Source organism: Alexandromys fortis, unplaced genomic scaffold (assembly GCF_014885135.2).
Source record: "Alexandromys fortis isolate MF-2015 unplaced genomic scaffold, M_Fortis_MF-2015_v1.1 scaffold_9, whole genome shotgun sequence".
Classification (NCBI taxonomy): Eukaryota; Metazoa; Chordata; class Mammalia; order Rodentia; family Cricetidae; genus Alexandromys; species Alexandromys fortis.
The window spans coordinates 5972341-5991997 of NW_026067892.1; the positions used below are offsets into that span (position 1 = coordinate 5972341).

General features: G+C 52.6%; 2 protein-coding genes across 6 annotated transcripts in view; one reads left to right on the plus strand and one right to left on the minus strand.

Annotated features, from left to right (window-relative positions):
- The window catches only part of Tspear (thrombospondin type laminin G domain and EAR repeats), a 147957-nt gene extending 131515 nt beyond the window's left edge, over window positions 1-16442 (minus strand). For both annotated transcript variants that reach the window (XM_050141940.1, XM_050141948.1), the window contains exons 1-2: window positions 16255-16442; window positions 13021-13435 (exon numbers count right to left, since the gene is read on the minus strand). In XM_050141940.1, the coding sequence (XP_049997897.1) occupies window positions 13021-13105 (85 nt within the window). In that variant the 5' untranslated portion in view covers window positions 13106-13435; window positions 16255-16442. The remainder of the gene's footprint in view (window positions 1-13020; window positions 13436-16254) is intronic.
- On the plus strand, window positions 3018-3809 carry LOC126501340 (keratin-associated protein 10-2). Of its 4 annotated transcripts, none has more exons than XM_050141972.1 (2): window positions 3018-3153; window positions 3214-3809. In XM_050141972.1, the coding sequence occupies exons 1-2, from the start codon at window positions 3018-3020 to the stop codon at window positions 3807-3809; spliced, it is 732 nt and encodes a 243-aa protein (XP_049997929.1). The 4 variants fall into 4 exon arrangements, with proteins under 4 accessions (XP_049997929.1, XP_049997935.1, XP_049997944.1 ...); XM_050141978.1 differs by having other exon boundaries at window positions 3018-3138; XM_050141987.1 differs by having other exon boundaries at window positions 3018-3123.
- Window positions 16443-19657: the final 3215 nt, after the last annotated feature.

Sequence of the window (19657 nt, forward strand, 5' to 3'; positions counted from 1 at the left end):
TGTACAATAGCTGAAATTTAAATACACATTGGACAAACCCGATAGCAGATGCAAGAAGGAAGAAATATCATTCCATCAAACAGAAATTATTCCATCAAAAACAGATGAGTTTGAAAAGAAGAAGAAGAATTTAAGTGTTGGTGAGATGGCACAGCAAGGAAAGGCACATGAGCCCAACCCTGATGACCTGAGCTCAATCCTAAACCAATATGGTAGAGAGGATAGACAGAGACAAGTTGTTCTCCCTCCCACGCCCCTCACACACACACAGTGTTGGATCCTATCCTCAGAAGACAGCACCATCCATCAGAAGTGCGGATGGAGAAAGGGAAGGAAGGATGAGACAGTGGGGGAAACACAGAGGCACACAGAGACTGCACAAGAGAGATGCGGAGGGTAGGACCAGAAAGCTTACAGGAAGGAAGATACTGACAAGCGGTGTATCTGATAAAGTTAATAACTAGAATGTGGAAAGAATTATTACAGCAAAAGGACAAGCCAGCACCAAGCAGGCTGAAGACTGAACGCTCATTTCTCCAGGGAAGACACACAAATAGCCAATGTTCATACTATGGGAAGAATTCCTACAACAAAAGGACACACCATCACCAAGCAGGCCGAAGACTGAACTCTTAATTTCTCCAGGGAAGACACACGAATGGCCAAGTTCATTAAAGAGAAGCTATCACAGTGAGATGCACCGTGTCCCACTTTGGGGGCTGGTAGCAGTGTTTAAAAAGGAAGGCAAGTATTAGCATGTGTGGGGAGTTTGGAGCCCATCTGCATTCCCGGTGGGGTGGAGGGTAGAACAGATACCAGATCTCCAGGGCACATTGGAGATTCCTCAAAAGAGACACAGTTACTGTATGAACCAACAGACACACCCCTGGGAAGTAAAGGGCACCCTAAAGTTCTTTTACAGGGTCTTGCTCTATTTCCTAGCACAGACACAGGGTCAGCCTTTGGCTTTGGAGGTGACGTCTGGCCCTAACCACACAGTGCTCTTCTTAGAAAGACATTTGACCTGAATCTTCACCCACCAAGAGTATCTGCACATCCAAGCCTTAGTTGGGACCCAGTGTTCAGACCTCTAAACCTGTAGGAATGCTCCACCTTGGATCCAAAACACTCTGCCACATATACTTGTTGCTATCTCCTGAGTCAAAATGTGTTTGGTCTATCTCTAAGGGCCTTCATAATCTCAACAGTTCTAACATGATTCAGAGGCGTTTGTTAGGTCTCCTCTGACTCAAGGCAGCAGCTCTCATTGTGAGCTCTGAAAAGTAAGTAAATAAATAAGTCACATGTTCATAGTGTACACAGACACAGTGAGCATTCACATTGCAGAAGGGGAGGATGATGCGGAAAGACGACACCGAAGGAAGACCGGACACCAGCAGAGTACATATTAAACACCACAGCTCCATATCAGGCATCTTGGGCTCATGATGACATCATCTAGGCTCCAACAAGCTTGGCAACCCTGCCCCCTAGCTCTGATGCCTGCCGCACACACAGCCTCTCTCTCTCTCTCTCAGGTCAGCCCCCACCCTGTGTCTGCACATTTCTCCTTAGCAGGCACTCCATGTTCCTGGCTCCTCCGCCATCTTGGGGTCTCCACTGTAACGAAAGCTTCACCTTTGCAGTACCAAGAATGTTCAGGGCAAGCCTGCTACATATTGCCTGGGCCCACAGGCTTTGCTCTAGAACATTGGTGCAAGCTTTAATGCCAACTCATTCTTGTATCTTGCATGCCCCCACAACCAGACTCTGCAAAACCATCCTCCTTTTAGATGAAAGATATCTTTTTACACATTTTATTTATTTATTCTTATGTTTATGGGTGTTTTTGCTCAATTTTCAGTAGAAAGCCTCCTGCATCTGAGAACACAGTCAAACTCCAACATCCCTTCTAAACAACCTCCTTCCTCTTACTGTATGTCAGTCAACCTGGGTCCTCATGCTGTAGGTAGTAGTAGGCATTATTTCCAGAGCGAATCCCTGAAGCCTCTGCTGTGTCATCTTCATATCAGCCTGTCCCCCTTTCAACCCCCTCCCCCCCCCAGTCCTGGGAGCGCAGTGACAACTCCCCTGCCCTGCCCTAAGCAGCTCCACCATGCCTTTCAGCTCTAGCCCCGACCAGTAGAAATCATTCCTACTGGGGTGACGGGTGTCCTGGCTCGCCCCCTCTCCCCCGCCACGCAAATACGAACACAGGATGGAAGTACCCATGTTCTGGTGTCTGAGCTGCCTGACAGACTCTTCTACAAGCTCTTGTTTGTGTCTCAGTTTCCCTCATCTAGGAATAATGAAATCGTCTCCCTCTCAAGGTCGCAGGGCTTAGTGAGTTGATATTTATAGACTAACTTGGAATAATTCCTAAATCAAAGCAAGAACTATTAACACTAGTATTGTTGGGGCTGGAGAAATGGTTCAGCAGTTAAGAGCACTGGTTGTTCTTCCAGAGGTCTTGAGTTCAATTCCCAGCAACCACATGGTGGCTCACAACCATCTGTAATGAGATCTGGTGCCCTCTTCTGGCCTGCAGGCATACATGCAGACAGAATACTGTATACATAATAAATAAATCTTTTATATAAAAAAAAACACTAGTATTGTTGATAAAGAAAATGAACACAGCGCTCTGACCGTCATCCCCAAATAAAGTGGCTATAAAATAAGATTAAAATGTGCTGATGACTCAATCAAGGGCTGAAGCAGGGATCCAGAGCTAGGGGCCTCAAGAGGTGGCCATGGCAGACAACAGGGAACTGACCCTCCCTGGAGAGGAAATGACGCCTGCCCTGCTCTATCTGAAAGTTCTATGGGCAGAGCTACAGGTCATGGCCACTTGATTGATGGGTGTCCTTACATCATCATCAACATCAACAAGGAACTGCAGCTAGGACAACACAAACATATACAAACCCTTGAGAGATATATAAGTGGTACCCACCTTCCCACCTCACTCACTCATTCAACACCTTCTCACCTCACCCTCAACCCTCCACTCAGCCATGGCCGCCTCCACCATGTCCATCTGCTCTGAGCCCTGTACTGAGTCCTCCTGGCAGATTGAGGACTGCCCAGAGAGCTGCTGTGAGCCTAGCTGCTGTGCCCCCAGCTGTTGCCAGCCCAGCTGTTGTGTCCCCAGCTGTTGCCAGCCCAGCTGTTGTGTCCCCAGCTGCTGCCAGCCCAGCTGTTGTGCCCCAGCCCCCTGCCTGACCCTCATCTGCACCCCAGTGAGCTGTGGGTCCAGCCCCTGCTGCCAATCTGCCTGCAGCAGCTGCTGCACACCCTCATGCTGCCAGCAGTCTAGCTGCCAGCCCTCATGCTGCACCTGCTCCCCTTGCCAACAGTCCTGCTGTGTGCCTGTCTGTTGCAAGCCTGTCTGCTGCACACCCTGTTCTGGATCCTCCTGCTGCCAGCAGTCTAGCTGCCAGCCCTCATGCTGCACCTCCTCACCTTGTTGTGTGACCCTTTGCTGCAAGCCTATCTGCTGCACACCCATCTGCTCTGGATCCTCCTCATGCTGCCAGCAGTCTAGCTGCCAGCCCTCATGTTGTCAATCCTCCTGCTGTGTGCCTGTCTGCTGCAAGCCTGTCTGCTGCAAGCCCTGCTCCAGCGTGTCCCTGCTCTGCCGCCCTGTGTGCAGACCTGCCTGCTGTGTGCCCAGCTCCTCCTGCTGTGCCTCGTCCTGCCAGCCCAGCTGCTGCAAGCCCTGCTCCAGCATGTCCCTGATCTGCAGCCCTGCGTGCTCCCGCCAAGCCTGCTGTGGCCTCTCCTCGGGCCAGAAGTCCAGTTGCTGATGGGTCCATTTCCTGGGGATCCGTCCCCTCTCCCCCTAGTCCCTGGACTGCCTCAGATGTAAGCCCTGCCTAAGCTTGAGTATCATTCACCAAACAACAGAGGATCCTGTCTTGCTCTCAGCCATTACCCGGCCTGAGATCCTGGTCACAACCTAGGATTCCTGCACCACAGTCCAGGGGTCAGAGGACTTCTCTGTGGGAAATTATCAGGTGCCCTCTCACTGGAAGGCTCCTCAGAACCCTAATAAACACTTTCCTTGACCTTAGCCACGCCTCATTCTTCCTCTCTGAACTCCAGTGGAACCAGCGTCAAGTCCCAATGGGGGAACAGGAAGCAGGGCAGCAGGGCCCTCCACCTTCCCCAGCTTGTCCTGGGCCATCACTCTCACACCTATGATAGAGGGTCCTGATCATAGGCAGCCCCTATCTACCCCTCTGGGTCAGCCTCTTTCCCAGGAGTCATCTGGCAAGGACAAGCAGACCTTCAGGGTGGGTGGACGTATGTCTGGTGCCAAAGGTCTGATACCAGCAATCTAGCTGCCAGCCAGCCTGCTGCGTGCCTGTCCGCCGCAAGCCTGTCTCTGGAGGGACCAACAGAGGCAGCTGCTAAGAACCTGGTCCCTCGGAAGAGAGAGCGGGCTCAGTCCCTCACAAGAGAAAGCAGACAACTCACCCTGTACTAGGGGAACTCAGATCCCAGGGGCCAGCACGGGCCCTCAAATCTCCCCTCACTCTGTAGGCTACCTCCTCAGCTTAGAACGCAAATAACCCATAGGCTTTCAACACGGAATAAGCAGAGCTGGCTGTGTCTCCCACATGAACTCCCTCCAGGCCCAGCAGCTGTCTCCCCTCCATCGCTCTCCATGCTGCCGTGTCTGCCCCCCACAAGAGGCCTCCAGGGCACATGCACCCACCTGCCACCTCCTGTTCTGTCTCTCGCTTTTCAGGCACAGCCTTCATCCAGGTTACTGAAACCTGCCAACTCTGCAGTCTCTCCTCTAGCTCCTCTTCAGGGAGAAGCCACACTCTCCTGGAGCTGTGAGCCTGGAGGCCAAGCCAGGTGTCCTACGTTCCATCGCCAAAGTCAGAGAGAGAGGCAGCCAGCAGCTCCAGCAGCTATGGTGCTCGGTCTGCTGTCCCGACTGACTCCAGGCTGTGGAGCAGCCGCGTGCAGGCTGGACCTTTCCCTGGATCCCCTCCACGTCACCAGGAGCGTTTGGCGCCATAGTGAGTGTCAACACTAAAGCAGGAGGATTCTCCATCTTGTGTACATCCCTGTGAACCAGCCAGAGTGGGTTGGGAACACATGAGCACGTGTGCCTATTAAAACCAAATCACAAAAACCTGGCCCAAGAGCTCGTCCAACACACCAGACCGAGGAAAGGTGCTACGCCCTCACGTCACTCCATGGGGAGGAGAACATGAGGTAACTAGTCCTGGCCTTTCATCTAATCACTCCACGTGTGTCAAGGGATGGATAGGAGAATGCCCACCTGGGGCTTCAGCTCCTTCGTCCCCACTGCTGATGTGACCCATCCAAACTGCCATCTGTCCACCCATCTTTTTGCTTGCCTGGCCCTGACCCTGAATCTCAGCAACATGTGTTGGGGTTCACCACAGCTACCACAAGAAGCTAACACAACCAGCCATGGCCAGTTCTGCAGGACTTTGCCTTCACACCGCTCAGCTTTCAGAGGAGGGTTCTGAGAGGACCCTAAACAATGAAAAGATAAAGACCTCTGCCTCTCCCTCCTTCCCTTCCTCCCTCCCCAGGAGGCAGAGGCCTCCTGCCTCTGGGAGACCTGAGCTCACAAGACCACAACAGTCCTCGAAAGGACTCTAGTTGGCCCAGGCATAATAAACAAGGCACTGGCAGGCCTTGCCCTTCCCCCCTCCCTTGCAAACTGTAGATGACATCCCTAAAGCTAGCCACCAAGGTCTATTCCCTTATTGGGACACTTTCTTATTCCAGACTCATTCCTGGGACTGTCAAAGTACTGAACGCCAGCAATCCAAAGCCCCCTTTTGGCTACCCTAATTAACAAGCCCAATTAAAACATTCCACCGCATCCTGGACCATTCTAACACAGACCTCCCCTTTTCCCTCCTAAAAATTTACCACACCTGCAAGGGCATTTGCTGCTGTTTTTCTGCCTCAGTCAGAAGTCGGTCTCTTTTCTTCCCTGCTTAATAAAGGGACTCTCTGTGAAAACAGGTGTTTGAGTGTGGCCTGTGCCTAATCAGGGTCCAGGAGAGAGCACCCCACTATGTGCCGGCCCCTTCAATCCTGACTCCTCGTCTGGGCTATCCTATTACCCACATCTGAGTTAACAGTGGCTGCCCTGCCCTGACACCCACCTGAGTACCACTGTGAGAGTTGAGCTGCCTACACTGGAGGAAAGTGCCCCCAGGGAGGGACTTGGTGCCCTCAGGGAGGACCTTAGTGCCCCCAGGGAGGATCTTAGTGCCCCCAGGGAGGATCTTAGTGCCCCCAGGGAGGACCTTGGTGCCCCCAGGGAGGATCTTAGTGCCCCCAGGGAGGATCTTAGTGCCCCCAGGGAGGACCTTAGTGCCCCCAGGGAGGATCTTAGTGCCCCCAGGGAGGGCCTTGGTGCCCCCAGGGAGGATCTTAGTGCCCCCAGGAAGGATTTTAGTGCCCCCGGAGAGGGCCTTGGTGCCCCCAGGGAGGATCTTAGTGCACCAGGGAGGACCTTAGTGCCCCCAGGGAGGATCTTAGTGCACCAGGGAGGACCTTAGTGACCAGGGAAGAACTTAGTGCCACAAGGGAGGACTTTGGTGCCCCCAGGGAGGATCTTAGTGCTCCAAAGAGGATGTTAGTGCCCCATGGAGAAGCTCACTGTCCTAGGGAGGAGCTCACTGCCCCAGTGAGGACCGTAGGGCCCCAGGAGACACTCAGTGCCCCTGTGTATACCTGACCTCTGGGTGGCTTTCCCCTCTCCTCCTCTCAGGCCAGGCAGTCTGAGCAAGCTGTAAACACTGTCACAAAGACACGATCACTCTGTCAAACTCCAGCCATAAACAAATTCATAAAGCCTGCAGGTCCTTGTTTTAGTGGGACCTCACTGTTGAGAGAAAGTGCTTGTGGAAATAACTTGGTCTGTGTGTGGGGTGTGTGGAGTACTTCACAGAAAGACGGGAACTTGGGCGGGGGGGCTGACATGGGAAAGACAGCCTCACCCAGAGATTAGAGTTCCTCCATCCTCAGAATGGCTAGGAAGATGGCTTGTTGATCAAATGCTTCCCTTTGGAGAGTGAAGACCCGAGTTTGATTAGCCAGCCTAGACTGCTTAGTGAGCTCCAGCCTGATCAGAGCCCCTGGGAGTGAAAGCAGAGACTGTCCTCTGGCACGTGCGCGCACACAAACACCTTCAAACAGCTAATAAATTCAAACTGCCTAGTGAGATAATGTGTGTTTCTCTGCAGACAGGTCAGACACGGATGTCAGAAACAAGAAACAAGCGGTGTTTACTAAGGGCCAGGATGCTTGTGACCTCCACGTTTGCTGTATTTGCCTTCCTGTTTGTCCCTAAATCTAAGCAGTGCGCTTCAAATACCACCCTAAAATTTCATTTACAAGTGGAAGAGAAGAGAAAATAAGCCAGTTTGTGTGTTGCTTGAGTGAGTGTTAGGTTTTGCTGGGTCTTTAGACCCTGTACGCTGCAGGAAGGTAACAGAAATCTTCAGACTGTGTTCCGGGGAGAGGCTCAGTGGGTAAGGTGATTGCTGTGCAAACACAAGGACCTGAGCTCAATCCCCACAACCCATGGTTTTAAAATCCTGGCACTGGGAAGGTGAGGCCAGTCAGATCATTAGGGCTCCCCAGCCAGCCAACCAGATTCAATCGGTGAGCAATAGGCCAAAGAGAGACCCTGCATTAAAAAAAATAAAAAATAAAAATAAATAAATAAAGTGGATGTCGTGTGAGGAGCAACATCTAAGGTGGTCTCTGGCCTCGACACACACACACTTACACAACACATACACAAACACAGATGCACACACATGCACGTGCATGCGCTGTGCACACACACATGAACACAGACATACACACAAAGAAAGCCATAGGATCACATATACAGCCACTCTGTAGACACCTCAGCAGACTTTCTGGGGACACTCACAATGCAATGTCTCTGTCTAAATCCTTCATACTTGCTTAACTGCACTCTGGCCCATCCTGAAGCGCTTTTCTGTGTCGGTGTTGGGAATCAGGCTCTACTCAGCTGGAGGTCTCTAAAATGGAAGCGAACGAGTTGGCAGCTGTGGCTGAGCCGGCCCCATGGTCTCAGAGGCATCACAAGTTCCTAAATTCAAACTCTGAGGTGAGAAGCTTGTACCTCACAAGCAGATGGTGATGAAGGGCTTCTTACCTCATTCATAGTTGCCAGGAAGGGGGAAGGGAGAGATGGAAGGAAAGACACAGACAGATAAGAAACAACAATAACCCTTCAAAGGCTTCTCAATGCCCACCTTGTGCCCCACTGCTGGCACCCTTCACCAGCACCCTCTGCTGGGAACCACACCTCTTTGGAGGGACATTTCATATTGAAACTATAGTAGTCATGACGACAGAACATTGGCAGGACCACAGCTCATGCAAAGAGGTTCTCCACACACACCTCACACAGAACACCATCAGCTCAGGGACTGTCTACCCCAACCTGATTGACTGGTTTCCTCTACATCCCCAATGTGTGGTGCATGGCAAGTTACAGAGTCCCCCAGTTTCCTGTCCTGCTGCGGGCTTGTCTCGAGTTCCAGCACCCCATGAAGGAGGTCCTTCTGAGAATATCTGAACTCTCCGTTCTGAGATAGACTGTGACCACTGAGGCCTGTTCCAACCATAGTTCCTCCCGAGGCCCCCGGACAGAGCTCTGGGGCTGATGCTGAGGGACTGGGCTGTGGTGAAAATGAGCCCTCAAGAATAAGACGGAAGCACAGGGGCCCCACAAGTTCAAAGGCATCCAGGCACCAGGCTCCGGCCTCAGCCTTAACGCATATCAAAGGTCATCAAAGCCAGAGCAGGGAGTACTCCAGTCACTAGCAAAAGGAACTGCTGCTTAGGCCCAGGCCCACCCCAGTCCTGCCTCAGACCTGTCGCCACCAGAGCAAGGTGTAGCAGAGGACTAGCCATAAGCTACCGAGTCCCCAGGATGAGTCTCTCTATCCAGGCCAAAATGAGAGAAGGAAAGCCCACCTCAGTCATTAGGGTCAGTTCCACCTTCGCCGGCAAGGACTTGATGGCAAACTTCAAAGAGAAAGGGGACAGACATGGCCAGCTTGGTGCAGTCAAATGTTAGGACTTTCCAGCAACACAGATATGACCACCCTATAATGGAGCCCAGCCCCAGTCCCTGACCACTGCCATCTCCTACCCAGATCCCCTCCCCATCAGTAGAGCAGGCCAAGGTGTCTGGCTTAGCACAACACACAGCCAGGGCATTTACAAGCAAGGTGGCATCTTCCGGCTGATCCCAGAAGGGCTCTCAAGGAACCAGTTCCAAACACCAACAAGGAAAGAATCGCTGTGAAGGACTGCCTGCACCAACAACACTCTGTGTGCAGGGTATAAAAGCTGACAGCCAGCCCTTCACACTCACACACTCACTCACTCACTCACACACTCACTCACCCACAGCTCTTACCAGACCTGCCCCCATGGCTGCCTCCACCATGTCTGTCTGCTCTGACGCTTGCACCAACTCCTCCTGGCAGGTGGATGACTGCCCAGAGAGCTGCTGTGAGCCTAGCTGCTGTGCCCCCAGCTGCTGCCAGCCTAGCTGCTGTGTCCCCAGCTGCTGCCAGTCCAGCTGTTGTGTTCCCAGCTGCTGTGCCCCAGCCCCCTGCCTGACCTTCATCTGCACCCCAGTGAGCTGTGTGTCCAGCCCCTGCTGCCAATCTGTCTGTGCTAGCTCCTGTGAACCCTCATGTTGCCAGCAGTCTAGCTGCCAGCCAGCTTGTTGCACCTGCTCTCCTTGCCAGCCATCCTGCTGTGTGACCCTGTGCTGCAAGCCTGTCTGCTGCACACCCATCTGCTCTGGATCCTCCTCATGCTGCCAATCCTCCTGCTGTGTGCCTGTCTGCTGCAAGCCTGTCTGCTGCAAGCCCTGCTCCAGCATGTCCCTGCTCTGCAGCCCTGTCTGCTCCCGCCAGGCCTGCTGTGGTCTCTCGAGCTGCTGCTGACCTGTCCTGTGGGGGCGCCAGAGCTCAGCTCCTTCCTTCCTTCTCTCACAGTGCTGTAGGGGTTGGTTGCAGCATCAGCTTTGGCACCATATAGCATAACTCCGTGATGTCACATCCCACCAGCTGGTGCCCACCCTCCCACCTGCAGCTTCCTATAAAGGCCTGGTAGCACTCCAAATCCCCAGCATGCCTCTGCTTTCCCCAACGCATGTCTTGCCCTGCCATAAATAAACTTCTCTTCCTGGCCTTTGAGTGTCCCTCTTCCTGCCTCAAGCAAGGGTCAGGGATATTCTGAGAGCATTTCCAGGTGACCCTCGGGATTCGGACTGTCTCGCCTCTGACTGGAGTCCCCAGTGGAGTGTGGCTGGTGGCTGGCAGCCCGATAAGTCCCTGGCAAGAGAACCCTGCATCCCCAAGTCTCACTACCCTTGGTTGATTGTGACTGTTCAGAGAGAGGAGGGGGCCAGCATAGTGCATATAACCAAAGTATAGTGCATCCTGAGCAGTCCCCTGTAGTACTTTATTCAAATGTCCCAACCAACAAAGAGTACAGCCTGGGGGTGGGGGAAGGGTAACAAGGAGAAAGAAGCCGAATGGCAGACGTTCTTTGTCCACTCTCTGTTCTCTCTCTCTCTCTCTCTCTCTCTCTCTCTCTCTCTCTCTCTCTCTCTCTCCCACCCCCTTGGGCCACTCTGGAAGTCCCCCACATTTCCAGAGCCGCAAGCATGCCATGCCCTCTTGGCCACAGCCACATTCTGGTCTTCTGTCCCTCTCCACCCTCACACCAGCGTCCTCTGAGCCCTGAGCCCTTCTCTGCCCGTGCAGGAGAGAGCGGGGTGGAAGTGAGCAGGTTTCCAGGTGGTAATCCCAGGAAATTGAGAACCCTAACACCCCAGGGGCCTCTAACCTCCAACAGGCCTGGACCGTGCCCAGTGTGGAAAAGGCTCCTTGGGAACTCTGCTCCTGCCCACACACCAAGCTTTCCTGCCTTCCAAGGCTGTGAAGACAGGTGGCCCCCTGTCTCTGCCCTCCCACTCCCCTGGGGACCTTCCTGTCAAAGAGAGGAAAGAGAAGTCGGCTCCCACTAGGAGCCAGCAGCCTCCTGGGAGTTCACTCACCAGGTATATGGAATGTCCTCTCTCTATGACTGAACCCCCACCCCGGCCTATCCTCTGCCATGCCTGAGACCAGTGACCTGGGGTCCCTGAGCGCCATACTGCTGGCCACCTGCTGGAGAGTCCGAAAATCCCCAGGACACAGACTGCTAGAGCCCACAGGGACAGCTGACACCAGACCGCCATCTTGTCACCTCATTTGCACGTTAAGCACCAGAAAACATACGACAAGAGCAAAGAGGGGCCTCCTTGGGTCGCCTCTAAAGCCAAGAGTGACGACTGGGAATGCTCATGGAAGCTTTCCCCCCTCTTCCCATGTGCTGGGCACAGCAGCCCAGGCCAGGGGAAGGCAGAATGGAGCATGCACCTGTGACCCTCATAGACCTTCCGAGTGGCTCAATGCTCAGCACAGAGTAGAACCGCAGGGACTTAAACCTGGGCAAACCCTCACTGGCCTCTCAAGCGTCCTACGATGTAGCTACATAATATCAGCCTGGTTTTTATGTGCATTTCCTCCCCGGCTCACCATATTTATAACTGGGTCATCTTTTAACGATTCGAAATGTAACTCCAGGGGAGAGGGGGTGGGCTTTATAAATAACCTTTATTATCATGTGCTGGTCGGCAGTGCTCTCCAGGCTCAAGGAACAAGAAGGCACATGTTCATGACTCATCCCGGCCCCGGAAGCATGGTCGCACTCACGACTCCCAGTCAGGCCTGCACAGGGTCCTTCTGAGGCACACTTACACACTCACCTGCATGGGGTGGCCCCACATAGGAAGGGGTATTGCTTGGAGTCAGGGGATTTGCACGGTGACAACCGACTTAGCCCCACACAGCTGATGAAGCCCCACATTCAAAGCCATCTCTGTGGGTGGGGCTGCCAGAGAACAGGATCCAGGGATCCAGGGGCTTCTGTTCGTCTCAGATTCCCGCTGGGGCCCTGTATCAGGGCCCCAGGGCCTTTTCACCAACGGCCTGTGATCTGGCAATTGCTGGGACTCACAGCCAGCCACTGCTTTGTGGTTAGCAAATGACACCATCTATGCAGGCCAGTGATCCAAAACCAGATAGCGGGATCAACTCCTGGATATGTCACAGAGAACAGCAACCCAGTGCATGCAGGAACCTCACACATCCTGGCAGCCAAGGAAGAGGTATGCACATGAAACCACAGCCAACCGGCACACTTGTCTGTGGGGTCCCAGTCACCAACTTGCTATCCCCCAGCAGGTCTGGCTACCAGATTTAACCATCTTGCTTCTTTATTCCATAAATGGTGACTTGATAAAGAGGACCTCTTGTTGGGACCCCTAGGGCAGTGTGCTGCGGTCACTACTGCTCCCAAGTGGCCTCTCTAGAAGAGAAGGAGGCCCGCGGTGAGCCCACCCTGAGGAGCTCCAGGCTGAACCCAGGTGTGGGTTGTGGGTGTGTTTGGGGCTGGGCCTGTGTTTCTCCCTCAACTGGGGACAGAGCCAGGCCCGTGGCAGCCCAGAGCTTTGCTAAGTGCAGGTTGGATAGCTCATATCCATGCCAGGAGCCCGAGGGCCGGGGACTTCATTCCTGAAGCAGGTGCTTGGCCTTCCCCGGCAGCCAAGCAGGTAAGTACATGCGAAGCCTCCATGGCTGCTCTTAGCTCTTTGAAACTTGAAACTCCTCCCACATCTGGCAGCTCAAGCGATGTCTTCTATTGTGACTGTCTGTGCGGTCCCCTCTATTGTATGCCCCTGTCCCCTATAACCCCACCGTCTGTCCATGTCCAGCTCTCTAGGAGGCCAGCATCCTACCAAATGCAGTGACCCGATAGCAGGAAGTCACATATCCAACTCCATTCTCCCCCCCCCCAGTCCACAAAAGATGGCCTACCCAGGTCCCCATATGACCACCTTACCTGTGCAGGGCTTCCAGTGTTGGGCGCCACAACGGGGGGTACCCAGAAGCAAGAGTGCCACACACAGCGTCAGCAGGGCAGACATGAGGGGCTCGGGTCCCAAGATCCATCCAGGGGCTCCACTCGCCTGCAGAGGCAGCCACTACTAATTCCCTGCGAAGGGCAGTCTGGGCCCCAGGTGGTCACTGCGATGAGCCCATGTCAGCGTCTGCAGGAGGACAGAGGTGGCCTAGGCAGCAATGACAGCCCCTAGTTGTTCTGCAGTAGCAAAAGGCAGGTGGCCCTGGCAGGCTGGAGCTTCAGCTGCAGGCAAGGGCTTATCTCTCCACTTCCCTGCTGGGCTTGGGTCCAGCGTGCAGGTGACAAGAGTATCAATCTTCAGGACCGGGATTAGTCATTGGCAAAGCTCACCCTCCTGAAGGAGAGACAGAAATAGATCCTTCAGCGCTGCGCACTGAGAACAAACCAGAAAAACTTAGAAAACCAGTTTTTCTTGGGTGCAGAGGGCGGTGGAGTGCTGTCGCAGGGGACTCAGTGCAGGTGACCTTGGCAGACCCAGGAGTTAGCGATGGGGACAGGTGCTCTGCCTGTCCACCTCGTGCTCTGCCCTCAGCTGGAGTGGTGTCTCCAGACGCCTCAGCATTCAGCAGGGGTCAGTCTTAGGTCCTGCAGGACGTCTGGTCCTCTGTCCTGGGCTGGGAGCAGGATCAGTTTCAGAGGCGGTGGTGACAGCCGCACGTCTGCCCTGCTGGGACCCACACCGTCCCCAGAAGGGCTGGCTTTGAGGAGGGCTTTTTATCTGGTGCCCAGCCCTCAGAGGGTGTGTGGGTTTGTCAACTGTTGGCTTCAGGAATTCCCCTGTGGGGGGAGCCATCCTTAAAGAGAGCTGTTCCAGAGAAAGGGGTTAGGGTGGCCTGTGGAGGGTGTGCTGCCTGTGTGCTCAGTTCCCCGAGGGAGGCTTTGGGCTCAGCAGGAGCCCCTTTCCCAAGCCCCTAAGACACACTATTTTCCCCAGCTTCAGAAGGAATGCCCCAGCTCAGAACCCAGGCAGAACCTGGCTCTGTGTGTGCTTGCAAATGGTAGACCCTGTGTGTGTATGTATGTGTGTACATGCACATGTGTGCATGTATGCAAATGGTAGACCCTGTTTATGTATGTGTATGTGCAAATGGTAGACCTTATGTGTGTATGTGTGTGTGCGCGCAAACTGTAAACCTTGTGCATGTATGTGTGTGTGCGTGAAAATGGTAGACGTGTGTGTGTGTATGTGTCTGTGCACGTGCAAATGGCAGACCTTGTGTGTGTGCACACATGCACGCAAATGGTAGACCCTGTGTGTGTGTGTGCGTGCGTGCGTGCGTGTGTGCAAACGGTAGACCCTGTGTGTGTATCTGTGTGGAGAGAGTTTAGGAGAAAGTGGGGGGAGGGGAGTGCCACAAACCAGAAAGGGCGAGAGGACAAAGATGGACGGAAAAGAGAGAAAGAAGTGGGGGAAAGCCCCAGCTCAGCGCCCGGGCAATGTCTGACTCAGTGGGTGACAAGAGAGAGAAACGGGCAGAACAAGCAGGGACAGAGAAAGAAGGGAGAGAGTCCTGGAGGGTCTCTGTGCAGGGAACTAGCATCCTGTTCTTCCCTTCTCCCTGGAGACTGGATCCACAGTTTCCGTCCCAGTGAGAGGGCTGTGGACTTGTGGTGACTAGGATATCTGTGAAGAAAACCTTGAAGAGATACTTCTTGAACACAACTACTTTTCCTGGCCCAGGGGAGCTTTTCCACTAGTTCCCTGGCTCAGCGCTGCTCCTTCCTGGTGGGACACACGGAGCAGTGGCAGGATTTCCCGAGGTCCCCTTGGATCACGCCACTTGTGAGAGCTTTTGTGGCAGCCATGACCCTAGCCATCAAAGGAGAGACACATGATTCCCAGGGGAACAGCAGCCTAGTCTGAGGTGGGAGGTGGGGGGAACAGCAGCCTGGTCTGAAGTGGGAGGTGGGGGGAACAGCAGCCTGGTCTGAAGTGGGAGGTGGGGGGAACAGCAGCCTGGTCTGAGGGGGGAGGTAGCTGTCTTGTCGTGTAGTTTCTTTCCCTCCTTGGGAACACTGTCCCAGCCCAGCTGCAGGTCGTGGTGGTGGCCTCCAGAGCCACACCCGGGCTGGAGCATGGAGGAGGTGACTTCTGCAGGATGGGCAGCTAGCACCTGTGCAGGGCCTCAGGCCCAGGACAGGGCTCCATGCAGCCACCCTCTGACTCTTTTACTGATCATTAAATGAAACACTGACATTGGTTTTTTTTTTTTTAACAGCCTGGTTTAAGGAAGCAAAATTATGTTACCTTGGGAAAATCCTTTCCTGTCAAATGTGGTGTGGTCATAGGCCTATGCAGTCAGCAGCAGGCAAGCGCTGGTTATTGGGACTATCATGCAAAACCCCACAATCATCACCTCAGTGTGGGGCCTGACTGAGAGACGTCAACACACCACAGGGGTCTCACAAGGGCCTACCGGCAAATCAGACCACAGATGTGACCTGGATAAACCAGCAGGTCGCAGGCATGCCAGCTCCTAAGCCCTCGATGGCAGAAGAGAGTCCCAACCTCTTCCTGTATACAGTTGGAGATACTGGCAAGAAGAAGAAAAATTGTCCCAATTTTTTCCAAGTTGATTCTGCCACAGAAATGACTTCTCCCACATTCCATGCAAGAAAGAGTCGCAGACATGGGCCAAGAGCAACGAGAGGGTATACAAATCAGAGATGTTTGTGATTGGCCTGATCTTCTTCCCAGTTCACCCAAATCTGAGCTCTCTGCCTGTTAACAGATCTCAGGCAGGAACAGCTCAGCCCTAGCCCAGTGGGAAAAGAAAACCTCCCAAGAGGTGGAGATGTAGCTCAGTCTAGAGCGTAATGGCCCACTTCCCAGCACCCCAGGAACCAGATACGGTGGTGCACTCCTGTAATCCAGGGACTCAGGGAGGTGGGTGCTCAGTTCAGAGTTTTCCTAGGCAACACAGCAAGCTTGAAGCCAGCCTGGGCTACTTGAGACCTTGTGGATCAGGAGGAAAGAAGGGAGAGAGAGAGGAGCATTAGTTAGATCATGGACCCTCTCCATGCCTTTCTGGATCTCCCAGAAACCAGGCCATGCCCTGCAATCTGTCCTTGCTGTGTCAGAGAGCCCTAGCCTCCTCGGGAAGAGCAAACCCACCCTCCCCACTAGTCAAAAATATTTTCTTGAACATTTACCGGTCTTGAGAGACAACCTTCGGGCATCTTCACAGTTGCCGCGCGTGTCTCCTCAGCTCATTCTCCGCACCTGCATCAGGGAGTTCAACGTGTGACCCGTTTGTTCGTGCTCCCCTGTCATAGTACCCTCCTGTGTGCACATCACCTCTGTTCTATGTCCCTATTTCCTTCGCCCGCATCAGGTCAGGTCAGCACTGCTTGGTAAAACAGATACACACCAGCTTTTCAAAATGCATCTACAGGACTGAGGAGATGACGTCATCCATGGAACACCCACCTTGCCAGCACAATGACTGGAGTTCAATACCCAGAACCCACGTGGAGAAAGTTGGGTGTTGTAGCACGGGCTTGTAATGGCAGCCCTGGGGAGGCAGAGCCAGGGGATAGATCCCTGCGCCTGGCTGGTCAGGCAGCTTTGCTTACTTCTAGACCAGTTAAAGACCCAGGTTCAGGAGGGCAGAAAAGGAGACAGTGCCTAAGGAGTGACACCCAGAATCGTCCGCTGCTGCACACACAGACATGCACCTGCACAAGTAATCACACAAATGTATCAGCCACCAAGTGTGACGAAGCGTGTCTGTAATCCCAGCAGGCAGAAAGCTAAGGCAGGAGAATTGCAAGTTCAAGGCCAGCCTGTAATTCAGAGGGAGTTGCTAGCCTGAGGTTCAGTGAGACTCTGTCTCAACAAAACAAGGCTTAGCAGCTCTCACCTATATGCGTCTTTACACAAACTCTAAAAATCTCTTGGCCCCATAGCTGGGAGTAACAGCACACACCTGTAGCACAGCTACTTGGGAAGCTGAGGCAGAAGGATCACTTGAGCCAAGGAGTTCAAGGCCAGCATGGTCAACATGGCCAGACTGTGTCAAAAAATAAAAATAAAACAAATTCCATTTAAAACTCCCAAACCAACGTTAAATAGTAAGCAAACGTATTATAGGAATCGGCCTGGGGAGATGGCCCAGCAGATAACAGCTTGCCGTGCAAGCATGGAGCTCTGCATCCAGAGCCTTGGTACCATTATGTGTTAGTGCACGCCTGCGATCCCAGCCCTGGGGTCATGGAGACAGAAGGCTCTTGGGAGCATGTGGCCAGCCAGTTTGCCAATCAGTGAACTCCTACAGGCATAATGTAATCACTATTGTAAACATAATTCTTTGTGTGTATGTGTGTGAGGTCTGTGCATTTGTGTGGCATGTGTGCATGTATAAGTGTGTGTGTGTGTATATTTTGTTTATATGTAAGGTCTGTCTGCATGTGTGGCATGTTTGTGGTCTCTCTCTCTCTCTCTCTGTGTATAGTCTGGCATGTATGCCATGTATGGCATGTATGTATGTATGTATGTGTGTGTGGTCTGGTGTGTGTGGCATGTATGGTGTATGTATGTGTGTGTGGTCTGGTGTGTGTGTGGCATGTATGGTGTGTATTTTGTATGTGTATAACTATATGTGCATATATACACATGAAATTACATTTTTGCTCATGTTTAATGTTTCGGGTTCCTGTTTTCTGATCATATTACTTACAGCTTACCATGACATCGTCTAATTGATTGTGTCTTTCTAAATATCCAAGTTTTCCCAGAAGTATATTAAAATGTCTTATGCAAATGAGGTTTTACAGACTGCTTACATTTTTCTCCATGGATCTGACACTTTTATGTTTATAATTTTTCCTTTCAGGTTTTGATTTTAGTACATTTGTGCTCATTTCAAGTGTTCAGGCCCAGTCTTGTTTTATTTCTTCCTCCACAGAGTACACACTTTTACCAGCGCTGTCTACACACAATCTACAGTTGTGTGCTTGAGCTCTGACTTCTGTTCCGTCTCTCCCCAGAACTCTGGCCGTATGTATTTCCATGTCACCTTGTTAGGTGCATATGTGGTTTTTGGCCGTATGTATTTTTGAGTCCACGCTGTTAGGCGTATACGTGGTTTTGCTCAATACATACTCCAAGTTCCCTTTCCTTGGCTGATCCATTGCTTCCCCATTCCTCTTTCTCACCAAAGGCTCCCCATCCAATCAGCTCTGCTTAGGCCTCCCCCCTCCCTAGGCATCTGAAGTCCCTGTCACATGCCTCTGCTTCAGACACCAGACACCAACACACAGATCCCCACCTCACAACACTGCCACACATGTTTACACAAGGGCTCTGGTTTGGAATGTTGGGAGACATTTGACACAGCCCTGAACTATTCCAACATGGTGCATGCACCCATTACGAGGCCCTGAAGGTTCAACAGTAAACCACACATGAAACAGGGCTGCAGTGCTCCCTAAGCACAAAAGGCACCCTAGTTTCCTACTGTAAACTTGTCTTTATCTCCTGCCTCTTTATCACTGGATCTGAGGGGTGGTACCATGCAATATTGTTCCTGGTTCCTGACCCAGTGGGAGGTGAGGGAAGTCCCATACTCTTGGGAGTGGCATCCAGGCTTCCAGGGTCCAGGACCCAGTACTAAGAGTCCGTGAGAAACACCCTGGGGAAGCAGTGTGTGCATTCAGGAAGCATATGAGCTCTGAAGTTCACTGATGTCATGGTGAATTTTGCATTAGATGGTGTTGCTATAGCACTCAGACTCCTGGCCCGAGCTGCCCAGACACTGCCTTAAAGAGACTTATTATTGGGGGAAGGGGTACCCAACCCACTTAAGCTTATAAGGCAAAAACTGAGCTCCCTAAGAAGAGGTATTTCTTCCAGAAACCAACCTCTAGACTCTAGCTGTACCACCAACTCTTCCCATATCTCCAGCAGCAGTCTTGACTTGCCACCCCAGTCACGTGAGTCAATTCCTAAAATAAACACCTCTCCTGTCTAGAGGAACACCCATCCGCATACGTGTGTGTGTGTGTGTGTGTGTGTGTGTGTGTGTGTGTGTCTGCATCTCTTCACTGACACACACATCTGTCAGCTCTGCTTGTCTAGAGAGCCCTGATGACCGCATGATGATCGCAGCTTGTGGGGGAGCGGCTCCTTAACTATGGTCCAGGGCATATCTCTGCAGGATGCAGAGAGGCCTGTGGGCCTGGGGTAGATGGACAGGCGGACTCTCTGGTTTTCTTCCGAGCTGGAGCTTCCCAGTACCGCTGTAGGGGAAGAGGGCTCTCCTACAGCAGGCATTTAAAGCCTAGAACTCCTGTTCTGAGTAACTCCCGAGAAGCCAGCTCCTGCTCCAGGTGTCTCCCCTTGCCTCATTCCCCTTCTCTTAATAGCCACACTTAAATCTACATAAAACTCCTTTTTTTCCTTTTCTTTCTTTCCCTCCTCCTCCTCCTCCTCCTCCTCCTCTTGTTTTTCTTCTTCTTTTCGTTTTTCAAGACAGGCTTTCTTTGTGTATCCCTTGAGGTCCTAGAACTCTCTTTGTAACTCATGCTGGTCTCAAACTCACAGAGATCCACCTGC

Bases quoted from the DNA above. Each gene is read 5' to 3' on its own strand.
- LOC126501340 (XM_050141961.1), top strand. From the start codon at position 3,018: ATGGCCGCCTCCACCATGTCCATCTGCTCTGAGCCCTGTACTGAGTCC.